The sequence below is a fragment of the Dermacentor andersoni genome, chromosome 6 (assembly GCF_023375885.2).
Source record: "Dermacentor andersoni chromosome 6, qqDerAnde1_hic_scaffold, whole genome shotgun sequence".
Taxonomy (NCBI): Eukaryota; Metazoa; Arthropoda; class Arachnida; order Ixodida; family Ixodidae; genus Dermacentor; species Dermacentor andersoni.
Window position 1 is genome coordinate 74655304 of NC_092819.1, and position 25502 is coordinate 74680805.

At 47.0% G+C, this 25502-nt stretch overlaps 1 protein-coding gene across 1 annotated transcript; it reads right to left on the reverse strand.

Moving 5' to 3' along the window:
- Window positions 1-6789: 6789 nt before the first annotated feature.
- On the reverse strand, window positions 6790-7534 carry LOC126522382 (uncharacterized). The gene has a single exon (XM_050171120.2). It carries the CDS (start codon window positions 7437-7439, stop codon window positions 7005-7007), a length of 435 nt encoding a protein of 144 aa, XP_050027077.1. The 5' UTR covers window positions 7440-7534; the 3' UTR covers window positions 6790-7004.
- Window positions 7535-25502: the final 17968 nt, after the last annotated feature.

A 25502-nucleotide genomic window follows, 5' to 3' on the forward strand; every position in this document is an offset into this window, starting at 1 on the left:
CTCTAGGTGGCGATACTTTGCCGCGCGCTGAGCGCACTCCTCCATACTATCCCCGGCGCGCGATTTTTTTCACCTCCAGGTGGCTTCCACGTACGCTTGTCATGCGGCCTCAGACAGACCACCGTCGATTTGAAGATCTGGCCAGTTACGTTTGCGCGTAAAACAAAATATGCGGGAAGGAAGCGGGGTGTAATACGGCGTATCTACACCTAGGTGATTTTTCTCCTCCTTTAATTCAAATGAAATCATTTTAGTAAAATATCACAGGATTGGCAGAGGCACTGACAAGAAAGCTTTTAAAAGGCTTGACAGCGTCCGTGCCACCTAAAGATGACAAAATAAGAACGCGCGCACATGGTTATAATAAAAAATGGGCATAAAAACAAATTTGGAGGACGCTGAAGCTTCGCCTTTAACAGTGGAACGCGATAGCACTCAAAGATCCCCGACTGCTTCTCACACTTCACGGCAACTGGAGCTTACCAGGAAACGCTTGCGGCGAACGCTATGCACGAAGGCGAGCTTTGTGGTGGAACCATAGAGAAAGGTGGAACCACGGCCTCTAGCGTGGGCCGCAATGCAGCGGAGGCGAGCGCCAGCTGGAATTAATGCAAGGAACCTGGCGTGCCACTCCGTGGCCCCCAAGACCTCAATCGCGCCGGAAGCGCTCAAAATGGCAGACGCCGCGGCCAGTCCGTGAACGCCGCGGCCGGTTTGCATGTGTGAAGGTGCTTCTTTGTGTTCTCGCGTAACAGAATTATGTTTTCTCGTATAGCCAAATTACAATCCGAGAGCTATCGTGTCTGTAGGTTGTGTGCAAGTCGTAGTTAACGATTTTTCTACGTATTTTAGCTTGACAAATTCAATTAGCTTAGTCAATTTCTTGCATCATATGCAGGCCGGGGTATACGGGGTTTTCATTTTTTTTCTTTTTTTTTTTTTGCTGGTGCACCGTCCGACGTGGGGCACCTCATATTCTGCGACACTGGCTACTTAACGCTGTCGCGTTAATAATGTCAACATCGTCTACTAATTGACCAAATCGGACAACTAATAGAAATTGTCATGAAACAACAAAGATCATTTAGCATGGAATGCATAATAAACAAAAGTAAGATCCACATTATCGCATGAAATACATGGCGCGAAGCACGTAACAGTAGATCCATAAAAAATGTGGGTAACGAGGAATGCAAAGATAAACGTTACAAAATTATGCACATTCACTAACAAGCAAAGGAAAAAGCTTAGAGATTTTCGAGTGAATGGTATCCTATGCGCAACACATTCAATGAGAATAAGAAAACGATATCATTATCTCCAGAGATATTTTTTTCAAAACCGCGAGTCAAGTTTGGCGCCTGGCATAAACTTGCATCACATGCTGCAATGACGGTGGTGTGGTCGACGCATTGCTTAAAACTTGCGCCATCGTAGTTGTACTGAAGCTTGCGCCGGACGTGTAGAATAAAAATAGCACGACTTTTTATAAGGCCTAATAGTACATGGAAGAGACAAGGGCGGCCAAGCGCATTGTGAGTGGTTATTATAATATATTTAAATGCCTGTGTTGACCACTTGTTCTACAACAAGTAGCTGAGCTATATCGGGTATCCAACATGCTTTATGCAGGGAGCTGTTCACATCAGGGCATATCTGCAACGTATTTCATAAGGCTAAATTTCAAATACTACAAATTGCAAGTCTAGCCCACTCAATGTGGTCTTGGTGTGACAAAAGTTCACGAAGACGGGAGAAATTATGAGAACTATAAAGGTGAAATAAAACATTCATATTTTAAAAAACTTATTTGCCAACGGTTCTTCAATTGAGCTTCAGTACAATGGTAATTGCATTTAGAATGTGTTACTAAGGTAATCGCAAATAGAATCAGGAACACCTTAGACTTCTGTCAACCAAAGGACCAGGCAGGATTCCGTAAAGGCTACTCAACAATAGACCATATTCACACTATCAATCAAGTGATAGAGAAATGTGCAGAATATAACCAACCCTTATATATAGCTTTCATTGATTACGAGAAAGCGTTTGATTCAGTCGAAACCTCAGCAGTCATGGAGGCATTACGGAATCAGGGTGTAGATGAGCCATATGTAAAAATACTGGAAGATATCTATAGCGGCTCCACAGCCACCGTAGTCCTCCACAAAGAAAGCAACAAAATCCCTATAAAGAAAGGCGTCAGACAGGGAGATACGATATCTCCAATGCTATTCACAGCATGTTTACAGGAGGTATTCAGAGGCCTGGAGTGGGAAGAATTGGGGATAAAAGTTGATGGAGAATACCTTAGCAACTTGCGATTCGCTGATGATATTGCCTTGCTTAGTAACTCAGGAGACCAATTGCAATGCATGCTCACTGACCTGGAGAGGCAAAGCAGAAGGGTGGGTCTGAAAATTAATTTGCAGAAAACTAAAGTATTGTTTAACAGTCTCGGAAGAGAGCAGCAGTTTACGATAGGTAGCGAAGCACTGGAAGTGGTAAGGGAATACATCTACTTAGGGCAGGTAGTGACCACGGATCCGGATCATGAGACTGAAATAACCAGAAGAATAAGAATGGGTTGGGGTGCGTTTGGCAGGCATTCTCAAATCATGAACAGCAGGTTGCCACTATCCCTCAAAAGGAAAGTGTACAACAGCTGTGTGTTACCAGTACTCACATATGGGGCAGAAACCTGGAGGCTTACGAAAAGGGTTCTGCTGAAACTGAGGACGACGCAACGAGCTATGGAAAGAAGAATGATGGGTGTAACGTTAAGGGATAAGAAAAGAGCAGATTGGGTGAGGCAACAAACGCGGGTAAACGATATCTTAGTTGAAATCAAGAAAAAGAAATGGGCATGGGCCGGACATGTAATGAGGAGGGAAGATAACCGATGGTCACTAAGAGTTACGGACTGGATTCCAAGGGAAGGGAAGCATAGCAGGGGGCGGCAGAAAGTTAGGTGGGCGGATGACATTAAGACGTTTGCAGGGACAACATGGCCACAATTAGTTCATGACCGGGGTATTTGGAGAAGTATGGGAGAGGCCTTTGCCCTGCAGTGGGCGTAACTAGGCTGATGATGATGATGATGATGATGATGATGATGATGATGATTTTCATTCAAGTGTGCTTAGTGAGGTTTCTTACTATAATTTCGGCTTTCCTTCAATAGAAGCTCGTAAATCCGTGCTAGTTGACGTTGATTCCTTTTCTACACCTTCTGCACTTTCTGCTTTTTTTTCTTCTCACTATATGTGGTTAATGGCCAAAAGATAGGCACAGTAAGTTCCTTCAAAGAGTGATCACACACAAAACATTGCTTTAACACTTTCGTTACCACGCCTATTCAAATCAATCACCGGTGATCGATGCTTTATATCGCCAATTTCGACATGTTGTAGCCGTTTCTTATTGAATTAAGGTCATCTAGTAGTTAGTACAGGCGCTGCACTTTCAGAAACAGTTTAGACTTTCGCGATAATTACCCGAAAATGACGCCCAGCTGTTCACTACTGAGCTTTGGTATGGAGTCCGAGTCGTTTTATTCCACCATAGTGTATTTCTGAAAGTCCGCCGCATGTCCAACATGTGGACCTGGCATTTTTCAACTAGTTTCCAAGACTTTCGATTTCGCTTATATATCGCGTAAAATCCCGGCAAGGGGTGCTGCCGGTGTCACTGCGCAGTTATCGAAAGTGGCTCCCATAGCGTCGTCCCGCGCGGTCACGTCGCGAGAAAACCGTGGCGCTCGAAACTATGCTGCACCCGCGCTTGAATTTAGTGATGAGGGCTCGATTTATGATTCCGAAAATGGCAGCAAAGCATATTCAAGCTCTGACGGTGATGATGTCTTGAGTACGGCCGCGGCGACTGCAGCTGTTCACCGGCGAGTTTCGTTTACAGCCTTATGCGGTTTCCTCCCTTGTGCGGGCTTATCTGCCGATGTTCATGCGTGACCTGAGAGCTCTAATGATTATCTTCAGGGTGCATACTGCGCTTGCTTTCGATGTGCTGCCGTCGGCAGCAAAGGAACCCGTTCACTCCAAGAAGGCCACCCATAACACATCTCGGCCCAGCACCCCGGAGCAGCGCAAGGCAGTTTACAACGACGTGAGATTACTTTCTGCTCTTCTTCATTGCAGAGGTGATAAAGACAATCTACAAAAATGCAAACAGATATGCTTGGATGCATAATTCTGTAGTTGACCAGCTACGCTGAGAGCGATCAGTCCTAGAAAGAGGCGCATGACTCTAGACGAACTGGTTGAAGTACATTTGTTGGACTTTTCATCGGGCCATAACTCAGAAGATGCCGAAAAGGCGGAACTGCAAAATGTGTTACGACATCCGCAAAGTTGAACAGAAATCAGGCGTTTTGTGGGAAAAGTGCGGAGGGCATCTATGCTTCACAACATCCATGGACTGCTTCACTGCATGGCTTCAGCGATGAAATGGTCTTAGTTTCCTTTTTGTACCGGAAGAGCGGCGGTGTACTGAGGACTTATTTTTTCAGACGCTAGTTTTGGGTTAGCTTTGAAATGAATTTATCGTTGAAATATCACGTTTTTTTTTTTTTTTTATCAACTGGCAGCAAAAATGGCGTTTTCTAGAATTTTTATGTTTTACCAACTAAATTTTTTGTTTGACAACGTATGTTTTTGGAAAGAACATTTCGTTATGTAAAATATGCTATGCTTCAATCTGTGGGGGAATATTATTTGTAGTGGTAAATATTTTCTTCCCGAGACCTACAAAAAACCACCATTTTCTCGCGGTAACGAAAGATTTAAAAACGTCTCCATGCAATACCATGACAATTGAACGTCACTGCAATGACGTATCATGAATCAGCATTCTCTACCTACAATGTACGCTTGCCAATCGTCGGACGTCACGTCCACGTCAGTTCACAAGATCTCTTTTAGAGCACAGCTCTCAGGCGCCCGTTCCTGGGTTCAGTATCGGTGTCCCTTAGCGTAACCGCGCGAACGCCACGGCTCGAGCATTCGTCGTCGTCTTCTATGCACAGCTGGCTCATCGGCGTCCCTCGGCGTAGCCGAGCCAACGTTCTCGTGCCACTGCTCGCGCGTTCGTCATCGTCTTCTCTTTCCACAGCTAGCCCCAATGCCGCTCATCATGCCAGTGAGTGTTCCCGTATTGCCCCTCCCTCTGCCGCGGCCGCTGGCCGAGGCCGTGCCTCTGCGAATGGGCTGATGGCACTGGCCCAGTGCTATTCGCTGCGGTGATTTCAGCCTCAAAATCTTTGCCTCAGTATATCGCGAAATGAATACACGTATCGAACTGCGCTCGAATTTCGTATTACGGAGTATTGTAATCATCGAACATTACATCTTGAATGCCTTAACAGCGCTGTAAAACTGGAAAAAATTTTTTGATCATTATCGGCACAAACTTTGCGTGCCCGAAATTGCTAGAAGCGAATAAATTGTCGCCTGCGTAACACTTGTATTGCTTTGCAAACAGTACGTCTATCCCCCCTAGTGAGTTTGTGCCATTGTTCAAGAAACCGTCATCATCATCATCAGATTGACACGCCAATGAGAAATAAAAGAAGTCCGCCCGTGCACCCCGCGTCCGAAAAGCAAACGGCCAAGCTTGACACATTTTCACAGGGAAATAGCTCACTTGAAATAAACTTGCGCCGATCGAACATGCGGATCTGTATGTACGACGATGAATAGGGGACGACGATGGAATGACGGGGATAGAATGACTACGACGGCATGACAGCGATGGAACGGCCACGAAGGCATGGCAACGACTGTATGACGACGACACAATGGCGGATAAGGCATGACGGAGGGGGCTTGACGAAAGCGGGGTGATGACAGTGTAATGAGGATGATAAAACTACTATGAAGACTACTATGAAGACGACTGCAGGAAAACGACGCAATGACGACGACGGCATGACGACAATGGTATGACGACGACTGCACTGCGACAATGGAATGACGATGCTGAAATGACAACGACGCCGCGGATAAGATGGCATGACGACAATGGGATGACGAAGTTATAACAACGACGACTTTATGACGACGATAGAGTGACGACAGCGCGTTGACAAAGCTGGAGTGACGACGGAATAGAGGCGATGAAACAATGACGATGGTATCACGACAGTCGTATATGACCACGAATGCACGATGACGACTGTGCGATGATAAGAATGATATGACGATGACAGTTTGCTGATGGTGGCGGGGCGACAGCGAAATGATGACAAAGGAATGACGACTGAATGATGATGATGATGGGACTAAGACGGTGTGTTGACCAAGAAATGACCACGCCATGACGACAAAAGAGGGAAGACGGCAGAACGAAAAGGACGGCATGACAACATAGGAATAATCCTAGTTTAATGAAGGTGATGAAATGGCGACGATAGAATAATCACGACAGCATCGCGAGGGTCGTGCTTACGTAGATCACCTGCCTCAATGAGCAACCTAGGTTTACGCTATATCCGGGTCTAGTGTTCGATGTGCCCAGTAACGGCCATTCGTGAAAGACAGCAGCTGGCATCCACCTCAAAAAATTAAAACTGAAATAAAATCTAGATATGTTGGCTTCAAGACGCGCTGAGCCCGAAGTGCTCAAACGAGTATCTTGCACTAAAATCATTCGCGACTAACATGCTAACCCTTGTTCAAGGGCAAACTTACCTGTGCGCCATCTTTGCTCCGGTCACCGAATGAAACCTGTAGAGACAGGCACTACCTTTACAAAGAAAGCACTCGGGAAGCGTGATGGCCGGGAACGACAGCACAATTTTTTTTCTTTATTCAGATCGACTTGCGCGTTGGGCGATGGCTGCCACTTCAGAGAGCAACTGTGTGGAGCTAGGAGCAGAGCAGAGAGACACGCTGTGGGGAGCAGGCGGCGGCCATTTTTTCTCGAGGAGGGGTGGTGGCGGCTAGCCTGTCGTGGGGCCTTTCTGACGCAGCAGAAGGCCACCTGGACCCCTACGCCAGGCTTCCCACCTTAAACGTGAAGGTGCGCGTCGGTGGAGGCGCGTTGGGCTCCGCGTTGAACGCGGGCTTGTCGGCAATGTCACTCTTCCCGTCCTTGCTCGGCTCATCGTCAGTCTGCGAGGCGACTTCAGCATCCGCGGGCGGCTTGGCGTCGTCGGGCTTCGAGTCGGCAGCGGCGGGAGTCGTGCCCTCGCCTTCGGCGCGGGGAGCCTCCTCGACGACGGGTATCGTCGGGGAGACCACTTCGTCTCCAGACGGGGAGCGGGTGGCCTCACCGGACGGCTTGGCCGCCTCCCGCGACGACGGCCTCGGGCCGTCCGCGACGACGCCTTCGTCTCCCAGCTCGGGCTGGCTGGCGGCTTTGCTGGCGTCCCGGGCGGCTTCAGCATTGGACCCCAGCGTAGCGGTGTCCGTAGATACGTCCATCGTGCCGGGTGGATGTCGACCGTCTGGGCTGGCCTAGGACCGGTGCACCTGCGCGAGGAGCGTGCTTCGAACGTCGCGTGCCGGCGCGGTCAACGTGTCGGGTTGCTCATTGGCTGCGCGGCATCGCGCGATCGCCAGATCTTCGTTCTTGTCTTCCGTTCATAAATCACTCCAAGTGCCTCATCGTGGGTAAAATAAGGCGAAAAAGAAGTCTTCCTCCCATTCACAGGAAAGTGACGGTGATGGTGCCAGGGCACATCAACCGTACAGATAGGCGGGAAAATCAAAGCTGTTGCACAGAGTACGCAGTGCAAAGAGTGAAATTAAAGTAGGTGATGCTTTTCGGGGTTGCTTTTAGACAAGACTACGCGCGCTTGGTCATGGAACACAACTTTCTTTCCTATACCCGGCCACAAACTCATTTAACGCAGCAAACTCAAACAAACTGTTTGGCTTGCTGCGTCGTGGATCGCATTGGTAGCTGCAGAAGAAATCTAAATGAATCCGTTTACAGCGCAAGATCGGCTTATTACCTACCACGACATCTGCACACACTACCGATTAGGCCGTTTAACCTTTGCGCCACTCATGGGCAAATCCCCGCACAGGTGTAAAGTTCTGTGGCGACAGCTGCAAACTCGCACCTTTCCTTCCCCTTACCTCCTCCACCGCATTCATACCTCCATTTACCTTTCTCCCTCTTGCAAATTCTGAGTCCCTCCGAAAGCAGACTTAAACCACATCATGTGACTGTGCCCTGAGCACCCCCTTTCCTCAAGCAATTAATATCTAGTGACTACCAGTGGGAGGCCGCCTTGCGCAGTTCGAGGCCCCACCTTCAGGAGGCCACCCAGGAGTGGGCTGAGGGGGTACAGGAGGCCTACTTCAACTAGTTCCTCCCCCACCCTGTATTCCGTTGCCCCCTTCCCTTTAATGAGGGGTAAATAATGTTTTTCGTCATCTTCATCATCATCATCATCATCATCATCATCATCACCTACATGAATGAATACAGTGGCGCTAGCATTTGAGGAAGAAGTGTTGACTGTGCTTGTCCATGGCAATGGCCTGGCGCGAGCCACATCGTTTCATTTCCTTTTGTGTTCACGCGCTCTCAGTAGAATACAATTGTAGTAGGCGACGCCTGCTTGCTACAGCTAAATATCACTGAAAAACTTTGTCATTACAACTATTTTTAGGTCTGCTCACGTGTTTTTGTTAGTTGCAGGACGAAAATTCGGCAGACACTTAAGACTGATTACGTGTGGGAATGCGAAAGCATTGTAGTCGCTTTGGTGAAATTTTTTTCTGCGCATTCCTTGTCCGCGCAAGCTCTCACCGGCGTTTGAACTGCGTCTCGGTAGAGTCAAATGAAAACGCGCTCGCTTGCTCAAGAGGAGCTCATAACTTGAAAGACCGCTCAGCGGCATTCAATTGGACAATAACTTTTTTTTATGCACTCATGCGCTCATGACGTGGCGCCACCTCCTAGCCATTGGCTTCGCCGTCACGGGCCAACGACGCACGCACAAGGACACACGTTTAGTCAGCGAGATGGCTGCGGTGTTACGTGCGCAATGACGCACGCACTACACTCATACTGTACGCATTATCTCACAAGCTGGTTGCAGCACTGCCGAACGTACGAGGCGTGCACAGGCAATATCCTTGCGCAGCGGTATATAGCTCCAGGTGTAACTGGGTTATTATTGGCTACACTGTAGAGCAAAGCCTCCTCTATTTTGTCAATGCCAGTGCAATCTCTCGCTCCTCAATGGAAGCCGTTGGTGCGCCTTAGTTCAGTGACTTGCCGCGATGCGACGCTACCTAGATGATGCGAATAGTTTAGCTATGCTTGCTTCCGTAAAGTGGGCGTTTAAGCGCGCGCCGCTGCCTTTCCCGATGAGAAGTGGTAGACGCTACGTCCCTGCATCTGTCAGGTGTCAGGTTACTACGCGTCCGTCAGTCTTCATCCGACTTCCGCTGTGACTTCCACCCACATGGAACTCTCCCCCACGACCATAACACAAGCCGACAGGAGAGAGTAAGAAATGACGATAGGAGAGGGTGGTGAATGGTCGGATCTGCCGCATCTGGCTGGTATTGAAGAAAATAGAGGACGCGGAGGCCACTCTAACCGTGGCAACATGGCAGTGCCCATACAGCACCGACAACGCACTTCGATAGGAATTCGCGCTTGTTACTGGCTCCCCGCCCTGTCAGAAAGAAAGAAGCGGCAAAATCTGTCATCTGTAAGTCTCATCTCAAGCTGAGGTAAAAGCATTAGGTATGATTTGCCGTAATTATTGAGATCGGCTGTTTGTTTGCACGCTGCTAAGACTACAGACACGGCACCGATCCGTAAAACTGCTTTAATTTCTGGTTAGCAGATGGCGCCACCGCATTAGCATTGGTGATGCGTTGACGATGGGGAACGCTATAAAAGCGTAATTGTTCACTGCATCATTAATTTACTGTCCCACTCTAGCATGGTACGTCATTACGGCAGCGAGCAAACGCCAAGTAGACTCCGAGTAGACGCTGCGACGGAGGTGAACATATGTAAGGGCATTCGCCCGCGTACTATTTGCTAAGGAGACTGCAAGGTACCGGCTGGGAAAGCGTGCGGGTAAAGCGAAGCCTTGCTGTCACATGCATGTAAACACAGCTTATGGTCACGACGTTAAAACATTTTTTGCGTCAATCCACCAACCATGGAGCATGTAATAGGATGGCAAGCAGACGCAGAGCAGACGACCCGGCGCTTATGAGCACATCTCGAGGTGCATTAGGTCTTCCTATTGGCCAAGAATTCGTGTAGCTTTCACAGTGCTGCAACCAGCTTGTGTGGACCCGCCGTGGCGTCGGGTAAGCGTGCCCGGAGGCCCGGGTTCGATTCCCGCCCAGACCGAAATTTGCATAATATTCTTTTCAAAAGCATTAATTCGTTTACAGGAACTTCCCTGAGAAATTTTACGTCAATTCAAGCATTCTTATGTGCTTTCGCTCGTTGCCGTCGGCCGTTTTTGGTACCATCATTTGGTCACGCCGCCGACTACAACGCCGGATTTTCACGTAATGGGGCATATAATGTTTTCGCAATAATAACAACTTTGAGAACGTGGCACCATATCGTACGTCCATAGTACGTTCAGTGCTTACATAATCTGTACTTACATAAGCTGTGTAACGACTTAGCCATGCCTGTTGCCCGAAGTTCAGGAACATATTTCCATTACTATAAGACCGATTTGAAATTGCGATGATCAATTCTTGCGATACCTGGCGGTTTGATATCAGTCTTTCTTCACGGAGTGAGTTTCGCTTCGTTCACTGATCCTGCTTACGGCAGCTAATTGATATAAAAAGAGGATGTTGTGACCCGACGAGTCACGCTGATCTCATTAACATCTTGGAGATCGGTTCACATGATGCTGCACGCGACGGTGACAGTGAGCTTACAGTTGACGCCGGCTGTCTTCCTGCGTGCGCTAGTGGGCCATAATAGCCTTGGAGGGGAAGAGATGCACACACAGACTTTAACAGAAGCTGAAGAGGTCCGCCCCGACACAGATACGCTTCATAGAGTGAGCACTGAAATAAAATAAGTGATAAAACAAACAATGCGTAATGATAAACGAACGACGTCGTGTACGTCAGTAGTTTCGGCGTAGAAAGCAAGCACAGCACGTGTATTACGCAGAACCTGTGGAACACTGCCGTGGCGGCGCCAGCCGATATGCGCGGAGGCGAGCGCCATCTGGTGGTGTTGCCAGAAACCCAGCGGCGCGCGCGAGCAAGAACACAACCGCAGCAGCAGCACGCTATAAGTCGTCAGAAGAGGCAAAGAAAGCTTCGGATGAACATCTATTTATCGAGCGGCACTTTTACTGCTGGCGTCGTTAATTTTAGCATGCGTGTAGGATACATCAGCACTCTTTTTGCCAGTGGCAGGCATTTTGTTTCATAAAAGCTTACTCCTTTCACCTCTGATCGTCACTTTTCCGTGCGCCGGAAAGTTTAACTGAGCTGCGTGTTGTGTTTGGCAATCAAAAAAAGCCGGGAAATTATAACTATTCGCGAGTGTTCGAGGCAGTGAAGGAGTCTTGCCACGAAAATCGTACATTGTTGTGCAGATGTTGTCGGAACACAGAATCGACCACAATGCAATTTCTTTCCAAAGCGCCCTGTGCAGGAAAGCGGGGACAGACTGCGTATACAGATGCTACTGGTAATCAGTAAGAAGCTGTAAATATGTATTCAACCGTACTGCCCCTTTGTACCCATTTCATAATTTTAAAGCTTGCTTGGAGCAGTTAGCCAAGCTAATGGTGATGCAGTCAGTTTTGCAAACAGCGTGCTCAAGTTCCAATTACGACATGGAAAATGCAGATAGTGCTGTCATCACTAAACAATGCACAAAAAGATATCCCTAGGATGTGCAGCTAGCACTTCGTCTTCATTTGAACCAGGCCGGATGTCGTCATTATTTAAGCAAATATGCAATGCGTAGAAGCGCTCTTTCAAACTAGAAAAAGGGCTTTTTGGCGGAGCTAGAGCGCGCTGGTTTCCCCTTCGGAGAATCGGTGCACGATATATATAGGCCTGCAGCACTTGGGCGTCGCAGGGCTTTCCCTCTGTCCATGTCCTTTTATGATCTCTTCAACTTCCGCCACCCGGCGTGGTTGCTCAGTGGATATGGTGTTGGGCTGCAGAGCATGAGGTCGCGGGATCGAATCCCGGCCACGGTAGCCGCATTTCCATGTGGGCGAAATGCGAAAACACCCGTGTGCTTAGATTTAGGCGCACGTTAAAGAACCCTAGGTGGTCGAAATTTCCGGACTCTTCCAATACAGCGTCCCTCACAATCAGAAAGTGGTTTTGGCACGTAAAACCCCATGATTAATTTTTTTTTCAGCTGCCGCAACTCTGCACCAATTCTAACTTGGTGCCTAAGGAAGGCGTTGTGAGCAGGAAGGTTTAATCTATCGTGCCAAAAGCGCTTAAAACGATATTTTCCGCCCGTTTATCTGGCTCAACCACAATACGAATAAGACATGTGATGAAGCCAACCTTCGGTCTGCTCGGATATTTTGTAAGTTGTCTTTCTTACACATCTACCCCACTGGGTGGTGCAGCATACCGTTTGCAAGGCCAGCTTTACGAGGGAGTTCGACTTTGGTAGCACCGTTCACGGGCAATTTGGAAGGGCTTAGCCGAAGAAAAATTAGGCGACTGAACCTAAGGGTACCCGTGTTAGTAGTAGTAGTAGTAGTGGATGTTGTTGTTCTTCTCCTGAGCGGCTGTGGGGGATAGATCATGAATCGGGTGATTAAATTAGGTGTATAAAAAAAGTACAAGGGACTTGACAATTTGAACGTTGGGCCTTAAAAAGTAAAATTGTTGCCTGCGCATCTAGTTTTCATTTTCTTTCTTTTTATTTACTGAATAGCTCGTTACATGTTATTACAGCGAAGCTGCGTGTGGCTAGGGTTTCGTGCAATTTTCGTGTCTGTCAATAAATTTGTGTGAGCAAAAACTAGCATCATCCGCAACGGCTTGTGCCACTGCTCGCGCGATCGTCGTCGTCGTCTTCTTGCAAAGCTGGCTCCATTGGCGCTCTTCATGCCAGTTTACCCATACTGCCCTGACGGCAATGACGTTGACGCTGACGGCACTGGCCCTCTGTCGGTCGGTGCGGTGAATTCGGTCTGAAATTTTTTGCCTCAGTATATCGCGAAATGAAAACACAAATGTATCTAACGAATGTACAACACGAATGAACGCGGATGTGCAAAAATAAATATGTCGGCGAGCGTTTCGTCACGATGACTACCGATCAAGACAATAAAATTGTGCTCGTACCTTTTGTTCAAAATTCTGTGTCACCTCTATGTCGTGCGCTGCACAGTTTCGCTGGTGATCCGCCTTCACAGAGTAGAATAGCTCAAGATTTTTTCTGGAGTACTTCCACTCTAACGAGCACATCATTAACTGCATAAGAAATTCCCAAGTGCCATTTTGAATTGTATAGTGCCATTTTGAATTGTAGGGTATTGTATAGTTTATTGGAAAGTAGGCTACAGTTTCCTTTCTTTAAGTGCAAACGGTTTTGAGATAAGCTGCGCAACCTGACAAGGAATTCTGGCACATACTCCAATGCCTGCAAAGCTAGCGTATATGTTTGCTATGCTGCACTAGGTACATATCCCTTCACGTGTGCGGGAAAAGCCCACTGTTGAAATGTTTCTTGTTATGTGGGGTGAGCTATGGCCCGTTTGTTGGTCGTTTCCTATACACGGCGAAGAATATCTTTACACTCGTATGTAACGGGTTCCAATACATAGCGCGAAAGTTATCTTTTGTTCCTTTCGGCGTTATCGCCGATGCACAATATGTTTTCCGTCTGGCTAATAGCTCCTCAGTCACTGATATCACCTGTACATTATTGGCGAAAAAGCGAGGGTGGCGAGTCGATATTCATAGCAGCAATATACGCGTCTTTTGTCTCTCAATATTCTTCCTGCGGTTCTTTTTGAGCCTGCTGAACAAAAGTGAACTTTGATGTAAGTGTGGAGTTTAACGTCCCGAAATTGCGCAGAGGTTTACGATGGAAGTCTGGGTGAAGGGCTCAGGAATAATTTTGGCCAGCCCTGTTCCTTTAACGTGTACCCAAAGCACGGTACATGGGCGTTTTTTATACCTATTTCGTCATAGTCGAAAGCTCGACCTCGTGTTCTTGCAAAAAAGAACCTTTCTTCTTATATACCGAGAAACCGAAACTCACTCAAGCTAACGTAGCCTAACGTAACCTAGCACAACCTCATAGCCGCTGAGCCACCAGACCAGGTAAATATAAGTTTGTCGCTGCAGTTTCTTGAAAAACTATTAGAACGTAATCTGAGGCATATGATTGCAGGAAAAGCGACATGTGCAGGAAAGCTTCATGGAAGAAATAACATGGCATTCAGCATACCGTATCATGATGCTAGAAATTCTTATGAAACCTATACAAATGCTCTGTCGCCCTGCCAAATGACGTCTTCTTGGTTAGCACACTCAGTACCTTGACAGTCCATAAAAGACGATTGTGCCAATTTCGACCTTCTAAGCAGGGAGCATTCTTTTTCACCTGGCGAAGATTACTTTCTCGCAAACCCACAAGGGTCTTATATGAAGCTTGCTTCTAGAGTTTAAACGGTAGCTACGTTCCTTTCCTTTCGAAGCGAATAACCTCAAGCGTTAGCTTTACGTCGGAGACCAACCCAAAATTTTCTGTTCAGATACTTTCGAAACGCTGAAATGCTCTCACAGGACAACCCCCTGACGAATCCGAAATAGTCTAATACGTGTTCAGAAAGGAAACTGAATTCTACTGATTTTATGAACAAAAGTTTAATTATGGCTTCTGGATGCTTATCAATAATGCTGAAGATCGTTAAGTTTCAGAAAAAAGGAAAATTATGGAAAATGAAGCATGGTGTATAAAAACTCGTAACTCATCACCAAAAGCCGATACTTCTGTTGAGTAATTTGCATACGTTAGAGCCTCTGAAGCAGACAAATTTGTTAAATGAGTTTAAGCTTAAGTAAAATGGTTAGGTCGTTTACGAAGGCTGCACAAAAGCTTTTGTCAAAAGTTATGGTATATTTAAAATATGCGTATAGTGCATGAGTTGTTTCCGCTTTCATGTATTAATAGACGGAATGTACGAAACTTTGTTGTCGCCGTTTATTGATGAGAGTCATAACCATAATACTTCAGTTCTCGATTATTGTTTTTTTTTGTTTTTGGATTTTCCCATATTGAACAATAGTTTGAAAACAACTCTATACGTTCAATATATAATACGGCCCAGCGTCAATAGATCGCCACTTTTTTTTTTCCTTTTAAATGCAACCAACCTTGTCAAATTCGCTGCAGTGGATGCCGAGAAAAAATATTTCTCCGTTCCAATGTATTTAGATAGGAGCTCCTGAGGTATCAAGCTTCCGCGTAAGGCAAAGTACCAGCCTGTAATTCTAGTGACAGTAACAGAAGAAGGGTCTTCGTACTCATGAAACCTCCGCAGCACAACTCTCCGGCAATCGCCTACCAGGCCGCCCTACCGGAGCAGACGTTGCCATCGCAAAATTAGGCAATATTATTCGCTGAGCAATGCAACACCACCATCGAGCTATATTACAACCGCAACTCCGGATCATTTGCGACTGCTGTCTCTGAACCGCAAATACCGCGGAAGAGTCATTATTGCTCCGTCACGTGGTTTTCAGTGCACGGGGCAGGCCACCTCGTGTAGGCGGTAATCGAGCGAACGTTTGCTTACGAAGGACCGTGTTTGCAGTAGGCGATAAGGGATTTAGGAAAGTAGTAACGATCGAATCGTTCTTCTCAAATACAGGCGTGGCTGTCGCCCTGACAAGGCCCTTTACCATATTGTAATGAAACCAATAAAAGGCGGGGACATGGTGGTTTCAGTAGACGAAGCTTGGGCCGTTATCGATACCACAAAGCAATAATCTGGGCCAGCTTGTTTAGGATGGCTCGCAACTTAAACGACGCAGATGGATATGCAGAATAACGTACAACATCGCGACAAGTCCGCCGACCGTGCTGACAAGCTGTTGTGGACGGTGAATGAAGGGAGAAGCTTCGACGCAGACTTGGTCGGGATTCAGTCGCAGCATAAAGAGCGAAAAGAAGTTGCCAAAGCGGCGGCTGTCATTCGACTACGAACTAATAATAGCGCCCCTAAAGGGAAAATAAAAACTGCCGAGAAGGGGGCAATACAAATGTTCCATGGGTAAAAAGCCGCGGCAAAGTCAAAGCACGTCTCGGAGGTCACAGCGATCAAAGAACAGCAACGTCCTTGGGGCAACCAAGAAGTCGCGCGATACGATCGCCACGGGTAAAGAAAAATAAGACGCTCCGATTGGGACTTCTGTCGCACCGATGCCGCACGCTCACCTAGAAGCCGTGTCTCCCGCATTCTTTGACTGCAGATATTTGACCAGGCACCGATTTGTTTAGGCAGGCGCTTACTTTTATCAAATTCGCGTCGCGGAATCGCTCCTATTTACATCGAATAAGCAAGTCGTTGCCGCGCGCAGACCATCTGTTCCGATCGTCACTATCATGCGTTCACGTCCTGTCGATGGTGGATGTCTGCTAGGCGTTACTGATTTTAGCACTGCTGCAGATCGAACGATACATCGCAAAGACTCACACGAACCAGCTAGCAAGCAATGATTCCTTACGACCTGGCGCGCATCAAATTTTAACTTTGCTCGGATTCTTTAAGCTCGTAAAGCAACCGATCTCTCAGAAACAAGAAAACGACCCTCTTCAAGGCTATTCTTTTTTTTTTGTTTTACTCGCATTCAGAAGTAAAGTTTGTTTCCTGACGCTGCTTGCAAAACTGGTGGCAAATAATTATGTGCGCGGGCCCAGTGTTAAATCGGTCGCCAATGGCCTTGACATGTCGGCAGCAAGTCCGTGAAAGTGTTGGGTTCACACGTGTCCGTCGTGATTTGAAAGCTGGACAGGCCTTGCAGGAGGAGCTTCTACGGCCATTGGGGTCGCGCTATCACAGTTTTACTGAAGGTCGATGCAGTGGCACGTCATATCTTTCGTCTAGAGAAACGGCGAGAGCAGGTGTGCTTGTCGCTTTCAGTTCGAGTGTGTTTGGCGTGTATATTTTAGATTTTAAGGCCTGCTTATGCAGCAGTTTCGTCCCACTCAATTGTTATATGATTGGCTTTCAACTCGAAAATCTCTTCTGCAAATGAACGCCGCTTCCTGTAATTGTTATAGTGCTGTTATATTAACCTTTCAGATGAGGCTATAGAACGCGTGAAGCAACGCAGGTAACTTTAAAGTCTCGTAATCATACATATCATAATGATAACTTCACCTTATCAATCGAATTCTTTTTCGGAATCGTTTCGGAGCCCAAACGGCCGTTCGCAAGAATATATATGCTATGTTAAAAACAAATGAACGTGTTTCTTTTTTTTTTACATGTGCAATTCGGAGCGGTTGGCATCATGGACTGAGGCAGGCTACTCCTTACGGCGTAGGCAAACATGACAGCAAAGATTCAAAGGCAAAGGCTTAAATGAGCAAACAACAAGTCGGTCGTGCCATTACCAGGCGACAAGCAGCATTGTACAGCAAGTGCAAGGGCTGCAGCAAGCGGGCTCTGCTCTCCCACTGGTGACATTTAAAGCTGACCCGCTAAGCCACCATGGGACGGCAAAATGAAGAAAGAAATTTATAAAAACGAACGAAACAGTCCTCATCCTTGCACGTATGTTATTCCCCTCGTACATTAGGTGTCGGAAGACTTAAAAGAGGCGCGGGGAAGATGTGAGTTACGGTTTTCTTCTGCGCACGTGGTAGCCTCTCTGCTCTGTCCCGCACATTAAGCAAAGCAGGTCCGAAAACGCAAAACTGCGAAAAGCAACAAGCGCGATGCTTTGTGGAATGCACATGCGCAGTTTTTTTATCAAATACGCGTTTTCAACGTGCGTTACATCAGACAAACCGTCCTGAGCATTGATCATCGTTTACGGGAGCTTGCGTATTCGATTTAGGCTCATTCGCCATTCATTTGGCAATCGCATCGCAACAAAAAAAGTGTGATTGTAACCCATATCTCGAAAAATCACCTTTCATAGGACGCTACACAGAGCAACGTGACGGTGAGATTAGCGAACATTTTCACGTATACCGAAAAGGTGATTTATGTGTTAGGCTGCCTCTACATAGCAGTGAAATACGATACTTATCGAATGTGCGATCGCCTGCCGACAGCAGTCGCCTGTGGTGAACTGGTGTTCTTTCCTGCGCAGATTGTCTTTCTTACTCGTGCAATAAAGGCTGCTCATCACTATGTGTCTGTCATCTAGACTACATCCTGTTTGTTTCGCTGTTCAACAGTATTCGAAACCAGCCAAGCAAGACAGAATAATAAACTAAAATGGATACAAAAAAGGCAATTCAAAACACGTAATTTGGAGAGTAAGAAATGGCAGACTGTAACAAATAAAGTAAGAAATAAAACGCTTTCTGTGCGCACTGCCTAAGCACACAGCCTGCGTATTACTGTTTATTACTGGGCTCACAGTTGGTCTGACCCTTACTGAAATGTTGAATTGTGTTTTTTTTTTTTTTTTTCATCTTAAATAGAACGGAGTTTCGACCCCCGTTACCAAACCAACTACCTCTAGAATATTCTGACAGATGCTTTTGCGCCAACTGTTGCGTGCATCGCTTTGTTAAGATAGTATCAAACGTGTCATTTTTAGTGCGCCTCACGTGGAATATTGTCAGCGACTCTGTTGCCTGGAATTCGCCATTGAGTGAGCACTAACGGAAATAAAATTTTGTGATGGAAGTTCTATCGTTTTTGTATATACATTGTGTACTTCATATGCTAGAGCGTGATCCCATTTTAACCATGCATGTGGAAGTAATACGCAATAAGTACTCTCGAGAGTAGCTCAGGATGACCCATTGAGTGGGCGCGATTTTGGGCGTCTTCAACATTCACGCGTGGTTGTCCGAGTGCATGCGGCGTCGTTCGTGGTGCTGCTTCTTTCAAGGCGTGATCCAGCATTTCTTGGTGTCTCAGCTCTGATCGCAGCGCTCTGGCACGAGCACTACATAAAGCGAATGCCAAAGTGCAAAGCCGCGTTGAAGCTTGCTGTAATCCGCATCAGCGGTTTCAACTGTATCCGCAGCAACACTTCCTCCACCAATCCTCCCCAACAGTATTCACTATGTTCAGATACTCCCAGATGCTAAGGCTCTGTTCCAATACTCACTGTAGACGGCAAAGCAGACGGCTAAGTGGACAGCAGCTATCTTAAGTCTCGTTCCAATTCTCACGAAGACGGCAAAGTAGGCAGTTTAGCGAAGACAACACCGAAGTCAAAAACGACGCAGGCTACTTTCCTCTCCAAACAAGATGGCAGCTGAGCAGGACGCTTGGAAACTGGACAGGAAGGTAGTCTGCGCACAGGAAAACTTAGTAAGGCTTTCCTACGCCCTTAATCTAAGTCACATCTTGTTTTTCATAGGTTCGCATTCGCAAAAACTTAAAATAGAGAAATAATGTGTGCTTTTCTCAACTTTTCCTTGTCGCCGCTAGGTGGCGTTACGTCGCAGACGCGTCTTCCATACGTCTTCCAGGCCGCTCGAAACGCGTTCCATTAAGTGGCCTCGAGGCTTTCTCAGCTGTCTCTGTCTACGTATACACTGTCTCCGATGCTGGCCAGAATTGGAACACACCCTAAGTTACGACCACGCTTCAGCAGGAGGTTGCTGGCCATCGACGAAACCGCGACCGAAAACAGTCCGCTCCCAGTTTTGGGCCAACAGAACAAATAGAAAAATACTAACGCCCTGATAGTGACTGGAAACGCATACACTTCCTGCTTTCCGCCTGAAAGCCCATGCTCAAGCTCAAACTCGAGCACCGGTCATCTACATAGTACGCTCTAAGCATATGCCACTGTGGGTACGTTCAAAAGGCATGTCTAGCGCGTCCGAGGACTTTGCAGCTTATATGAAACAAACATGAAGATGTGTCGACTGTATGGGATGACCATATTTCAAGGAGGGAGTCGTCCCATTTAATGCCCCTTTGCAATTTACAGCGCAGCTGTTTATGCAGACCCTGTGCCGTCGTTGTCGGAGTTCACTAAAACTATCACCAACAGCAATGGCTCTAGCGTCGTCGTTTTCTTCCACAGCTGGCTCTTTGACGCCTCTCGGCTCTAGCGCGTGAGAATATTTCGAAATCGAAGCGCCAAGCTGCATACCATAAATCTTCAATAAAGCAGATAACGAAATTCTGCCAACGTTTATCTATTTCTAAAGCAAATCCCAGTTAATTGTATATGACAAGTACAAATGGCAGGTCTCGTCTCGCCGCCACCTTCGGGACCTCGAAATAACCCTTTCTAGGATTTCTCTTACGGCAGTATACGGTATCCGCGGCTAGCCACAAGACGCCATTTTGTTCTTAACGAATTCATTATTACAGCAGCCCGGCTGGTGGGCGCTGTCATAATGAACCGTGCGGGACTCCTACGTATCCCAATTTCGTTAGAACGCGCCAAGTCCCCAACAGAACGCCGTAATTGACTGCGCCTACTCGCGCGCCCTTCCATCTCGGGCGTGGGCGAACCGAACACGTTGGGACGTCGACGGAAGGAGCCTTGCACGGTGCTTGCGGCAAAAAGAAAACCGAAAGCTCGAGCAGCCAGCTGTGACGCGGAGCGGGCTTTGCATATCGACTCGGAGATCTCCGCACGGGCCAAGCCGCCCATGCAAGGGCCCCCAATCGCGAAACCTTATCGCCTCGCGCACGCTCGCTCGTACTCCTTACGGGAGGTTACGGAGACGCGAGTGAATGCGGTGCGCGGCGCAGACAAAACCACTGTTGCCAGGCGGGACTGTGCCGACCTTTGGACTGCGGCCGCGCCAGCAGTTTCCGTGGCGCGCCTCGAAGTCGCCGGATGGATGCGAGGCCTCTTATCGGCGCCGGCGCACAGACGCATAATACGCGGGCTCGCGCAGTAAGAGTGTAGTTAAATGCAAATCAGCCCCCTTTGCGGGGCGCGCTAACGAAGATCGCTGCCAGCGGGTCTATAATGCCCGGTGTACACTACTCAAGATTTACGGCGCAGACACGCTTTGCGAGATGGTTGCGTTAGGTATGACCAGACTGCCTTGAAGTTTACCGAGGAACGCTGCACGGCGTTCTTTTATTAATTTCAATTCGAAAAGCAACAACACCGAAAGAAAATAGAAACAGAAATGCTCACCCTGCTCCTCGGTATTGCAACGTCTTTAGATACTGACGACATCGCGGTAAACCTACACGCCTTTCTTTCCTCGCCAATGTTGCCTAATGTACTACATATTACTATTGCCTTTACTCGCAAAGGAACTTGGCGCATTAAAATTATTTTTAGAAAGGCTTTCCGTCGTTCATGTAACACGTTAATCCGCAAATATATAGAGACATGCTTTATATGCATCTACACTTTTTCGCATCAGGGTAAAAGCAGTTACTCTTGTCGTCGGCGCTGCGTATTGGCGCTGCTATCCCCAACTCTTGTGCGCAGTTATCCTGCTGCGAGGTATTGCTGCCAGCATAGGCCAGTGACCGCAGTGTTACTGTAAAGGGGATGGTACGCTACGGCGGCGGCAGCCTTTATATTATTCCAGCAGACTGCGCACATATTTCCCTGTTTTGCCCCAGAAGTTGGTTTTCCGCTGACATCCGATATCTCAATGGAACGGAAACTACGCCCACGTCCCGGTCCGATATTCGCGGTGGACAGTACGTGCTTACTGTCCGGTATACGGTATATAGCGGTGGTCAGTATACAGTACTTACTGTACGGTATACTGTACACTACTGCTGAGACCATCGCTTTCCGTCGCGCTGAACCAGTTGGACGACCAGCCTCCGTCGGAAGAATTCTGAAACAGCGACGTGACTTAACACCACATCAGAAGGCAGTGCAAGCGCTACGGCGCTCCTTGAGACCGACTGGCCTGTGTGAACGCCCGTGATAGGAACACCTTTTTGTTACCTGTTCCTGGTTTTGTTTTTTTTATCTCTCTTTATTTTTCTTTATTTTTCTATTTCTTTTCTCTCTCTGCTCTCTTTAGGACTCCTATATCGCCCTTCCTAGTACAGGGTAGCAAACTGGAAACTCACCCCTGGTCCTTTCCACACACACACCCACACGCTCTCTCTCTCTCTCTCTCGTTCTCTCTACTACTGTAAGCTACTACTGTTCTCTCTAGTACTGTATAATTACGGCGTGATCATTTTTAACATTCGAGGAATTTTTGAAAATTGCGTGTTGCGGACAACATAATTCCATTCGTTGAGCTGGATTATTCAGAGATAAGGACATTACTTGCATGATAAATCGAAACACATATTCAAATAACGAAAAAAATTCTAATTAACTTCTTACACAATTATTTTAAGAAACTCACACACTGCAATTAGCGAATTGTAGGCGGTTAGCTGGCAAGGCGTATTCACTTAGAATAAATTTCCAGAAGGACGCTAGTTTGGCGATGTCTGCCATCAAACTGGCCGTAAAAATGCACTGTTGTTCCACTTGCTTTCTTAAAAAAACGCCCCCTATATGCATTAAAGCCCGAAAAAAAAATGGAACACGCATATATTTCGTCCCGCTCTTTGGGAAACAATATCTTGAAACTGGTGTCATCCTGAATATTCGTTTCAAGCGGATACGTCGTACAAACTAACCTGGTACTAACCAGCTACAATGCATAAATTGAAATTTGTGCCATAAGTAATTATTCAAGAAGGTAATTGGTGCATTTTTGTTCATTATATTAATATGTTTTGTAATTAGGCGTGCTAGTAATCTCTGCCCCCTTCGAATAATCCAACCCAAAACGAAGTGTGCTGTCCATCACAAGCAATTTTTTTTTAATTGTGTAAACGCATAAATACCATAACGCGGCATAGGATAGCATACTGTACACTTTTCCCTGCCCGTCATCTCAACACAGTAGCGAAGTTCGGGCGTTATCTCGGCGGTCTTCTAGAGATTTGCCCACGGTACCTGAGCGTCAAGTTAACACACAGGCGGCTTGTCGTTTCAGTGGCTTCGATTGGTTGCCTTGACTATAGACATCCTACACTGTTCTTCGATCGCGATAGCTTGCGCCTTGAAACGACTGAAACACTCGTTGGCGGGACACAATCGCAAAAACACGCCAGAACGCTCATATGCTTGCTCCTAGGGTCTTAAACGCATCCTTAGCGATCGGCCTTGAGAACCCTCAGTGGGGCTGGAGAAACCTCAGAGTTTGAGTTTACATTTCTGATTTCCAGGTCGCAGTGAGGCACCAAGTTTAACAATGTTTCATGCCGGCACGCCGCGGATCCGCCGTGAGAAGGCGCCTCATCAACGGCCGAGAGTTCAACGGACCGAGTTAGGTAACACGGCCATTGAAAGCGTCAGGCCTTCGAAACCAGCCTTCGAAACGAACAAAACAAACAACGATGTTGCCGCGCTAGTCACGCAGACTGGCACTATCGCCAACTAATGCAATGTGCACGACCCTTGGTTATTAGTTGCAGTGTTCCAGCAGGCAACGCTCACCGGCCTTGGCGGTAACAAAGTTTGATTCAGGACTCAAATAGCCATAATATGGCTATTTTTGCTCGCAAGTGGAAATCTCCGACAATCCTCGTGTTTACTTTATCCTCTAGAGGGTTTTGGCACAACAGCAAATAAGTAAACCCAAGCCTACAGGCAATACAGAGACTGGGAGAACATGGCTGTCTATCGGGAAAGGGCTGGACAACCGAAATATTCTTTATCTGCAGTATGCGGGCTTCTGCGAAATGGGGGCGAAATGCGAAAACACCCGTGTGCTTAGATTTAGGCGCACATTAAAGAACCCCAGGTGGTCCAAGTTTCCGGAGTCCCCCACAACCGCGTGCTTCGTGATCAGAAAGTGGTTTTGGCACGTAAAACCCCACAATTTTTAACAGCGAAGCAGTCTATGCGGACCCTGTGCCGTGATTCTTGGACTTCGCTAAAGCTATACTCATCAGCAATGGCTCGAGCGTCGCCGTCTTCTTCCAGAGCTGGCTCCGTTGCCGCTCGTCATTCAAGCGTAGAATTTCGCTTCTCTTCTGTCGTCGTAATGGGGTGGCCTCGTTTACGAGTGTATGAGCCATTGCTTAAGGGGGTATGAGCCATTCATTGTCGTACGTGACAGGCAGATTCAATTTACAGTGAATCTGTTTATGCGGACCCAGTGCCGTTGTTGTTGGACTTTGCTAAAATGGGGCCACGTGACCTAGCGGGCGAGGAAAAGAAGAGCTCCACAGATGGAAAGGGCTTGGATTGACACCCTTTCCCCGTGTGAGAACGCTATCTTATACGCGAATCTTATGCGGTTGTCGCGCGGTGCATATTCGCCGATCGAGCCAGATCGGCATCGAATTTATCGACGATTGATCCCGCCCTGCCGCGAAAGAAACAAACGTTATGTTGGCAGTTTGCGGCAAACGAACAGCGCCCCGCGATAGAAATCAATCCAACCAATCCGCCAAACCTTGCTCTCATTACTGGCGCGCAAAAAAGGGGCGGAGCAACTTGCACGCGAAAGAAAAGCATGGCAGAACACACACAGAAACCTCAAGCGCAAAAGAAAAAATGAACGACACTGGGAGAACCGCATGTGAAAAAAAAGCACTGCTAAAGCATAATCACCTCGCGAAACACGCAAAAGCTCAAGTGAGATGAAAGAACGGGGAAAGAAAATATTTACAATATACACTGCTTACCAAGTTTGACTTGTTTTGGTGTAGCACTCGGTGTAACTTAGACAGCTTCGCTGTTAGACCATCTTCACGTACTGCAAGGGGCCATGATTTTTTGTTGGACTTCTATTGCCAACATATGCGCAACATCTTTGTTTGTTTCGTTTCGAAGGCTCTCGGCTTGACCCTTCCAACTCAGCGTTATGCTTAACTAAGTCCGTCAAACTATCTGCAGTAAAATAAAAAAAATAGATAAATAGACAAGAAACACCATGCTGCCAGCCTAAGAAACGAATTCAATGTCACAACAGAGTGGGCACTATGTTATTCGTGTATATATAATATATATATATATATATATATATATATATATATATATATATATATATATATATATATATATATATATATATATATATATATACATATTGTATTGTATGTCGTTAACATTGGTGGTCCTGCAGTTGTATATAACTAGAGCATTTAGGCGTTCTAAATGCACTTAAATGGGGAGGTCGCGTTTAGTCTCGAGGTCGGGCTTCCCCTAGTATTTCCATAATTTATCGCTTCTTGTGGTCCCTCGCAAGGAAACCACGTGCCAATGAACTCGCGAAAGGAACCTTGGATGAGTCTCTACTTACCTGATATGCGGTGTAGAGCACCAGCACAGTCCATCCACTTTGTAATGAACAACAGCCGGGTTGCAGAGAATCAGGCG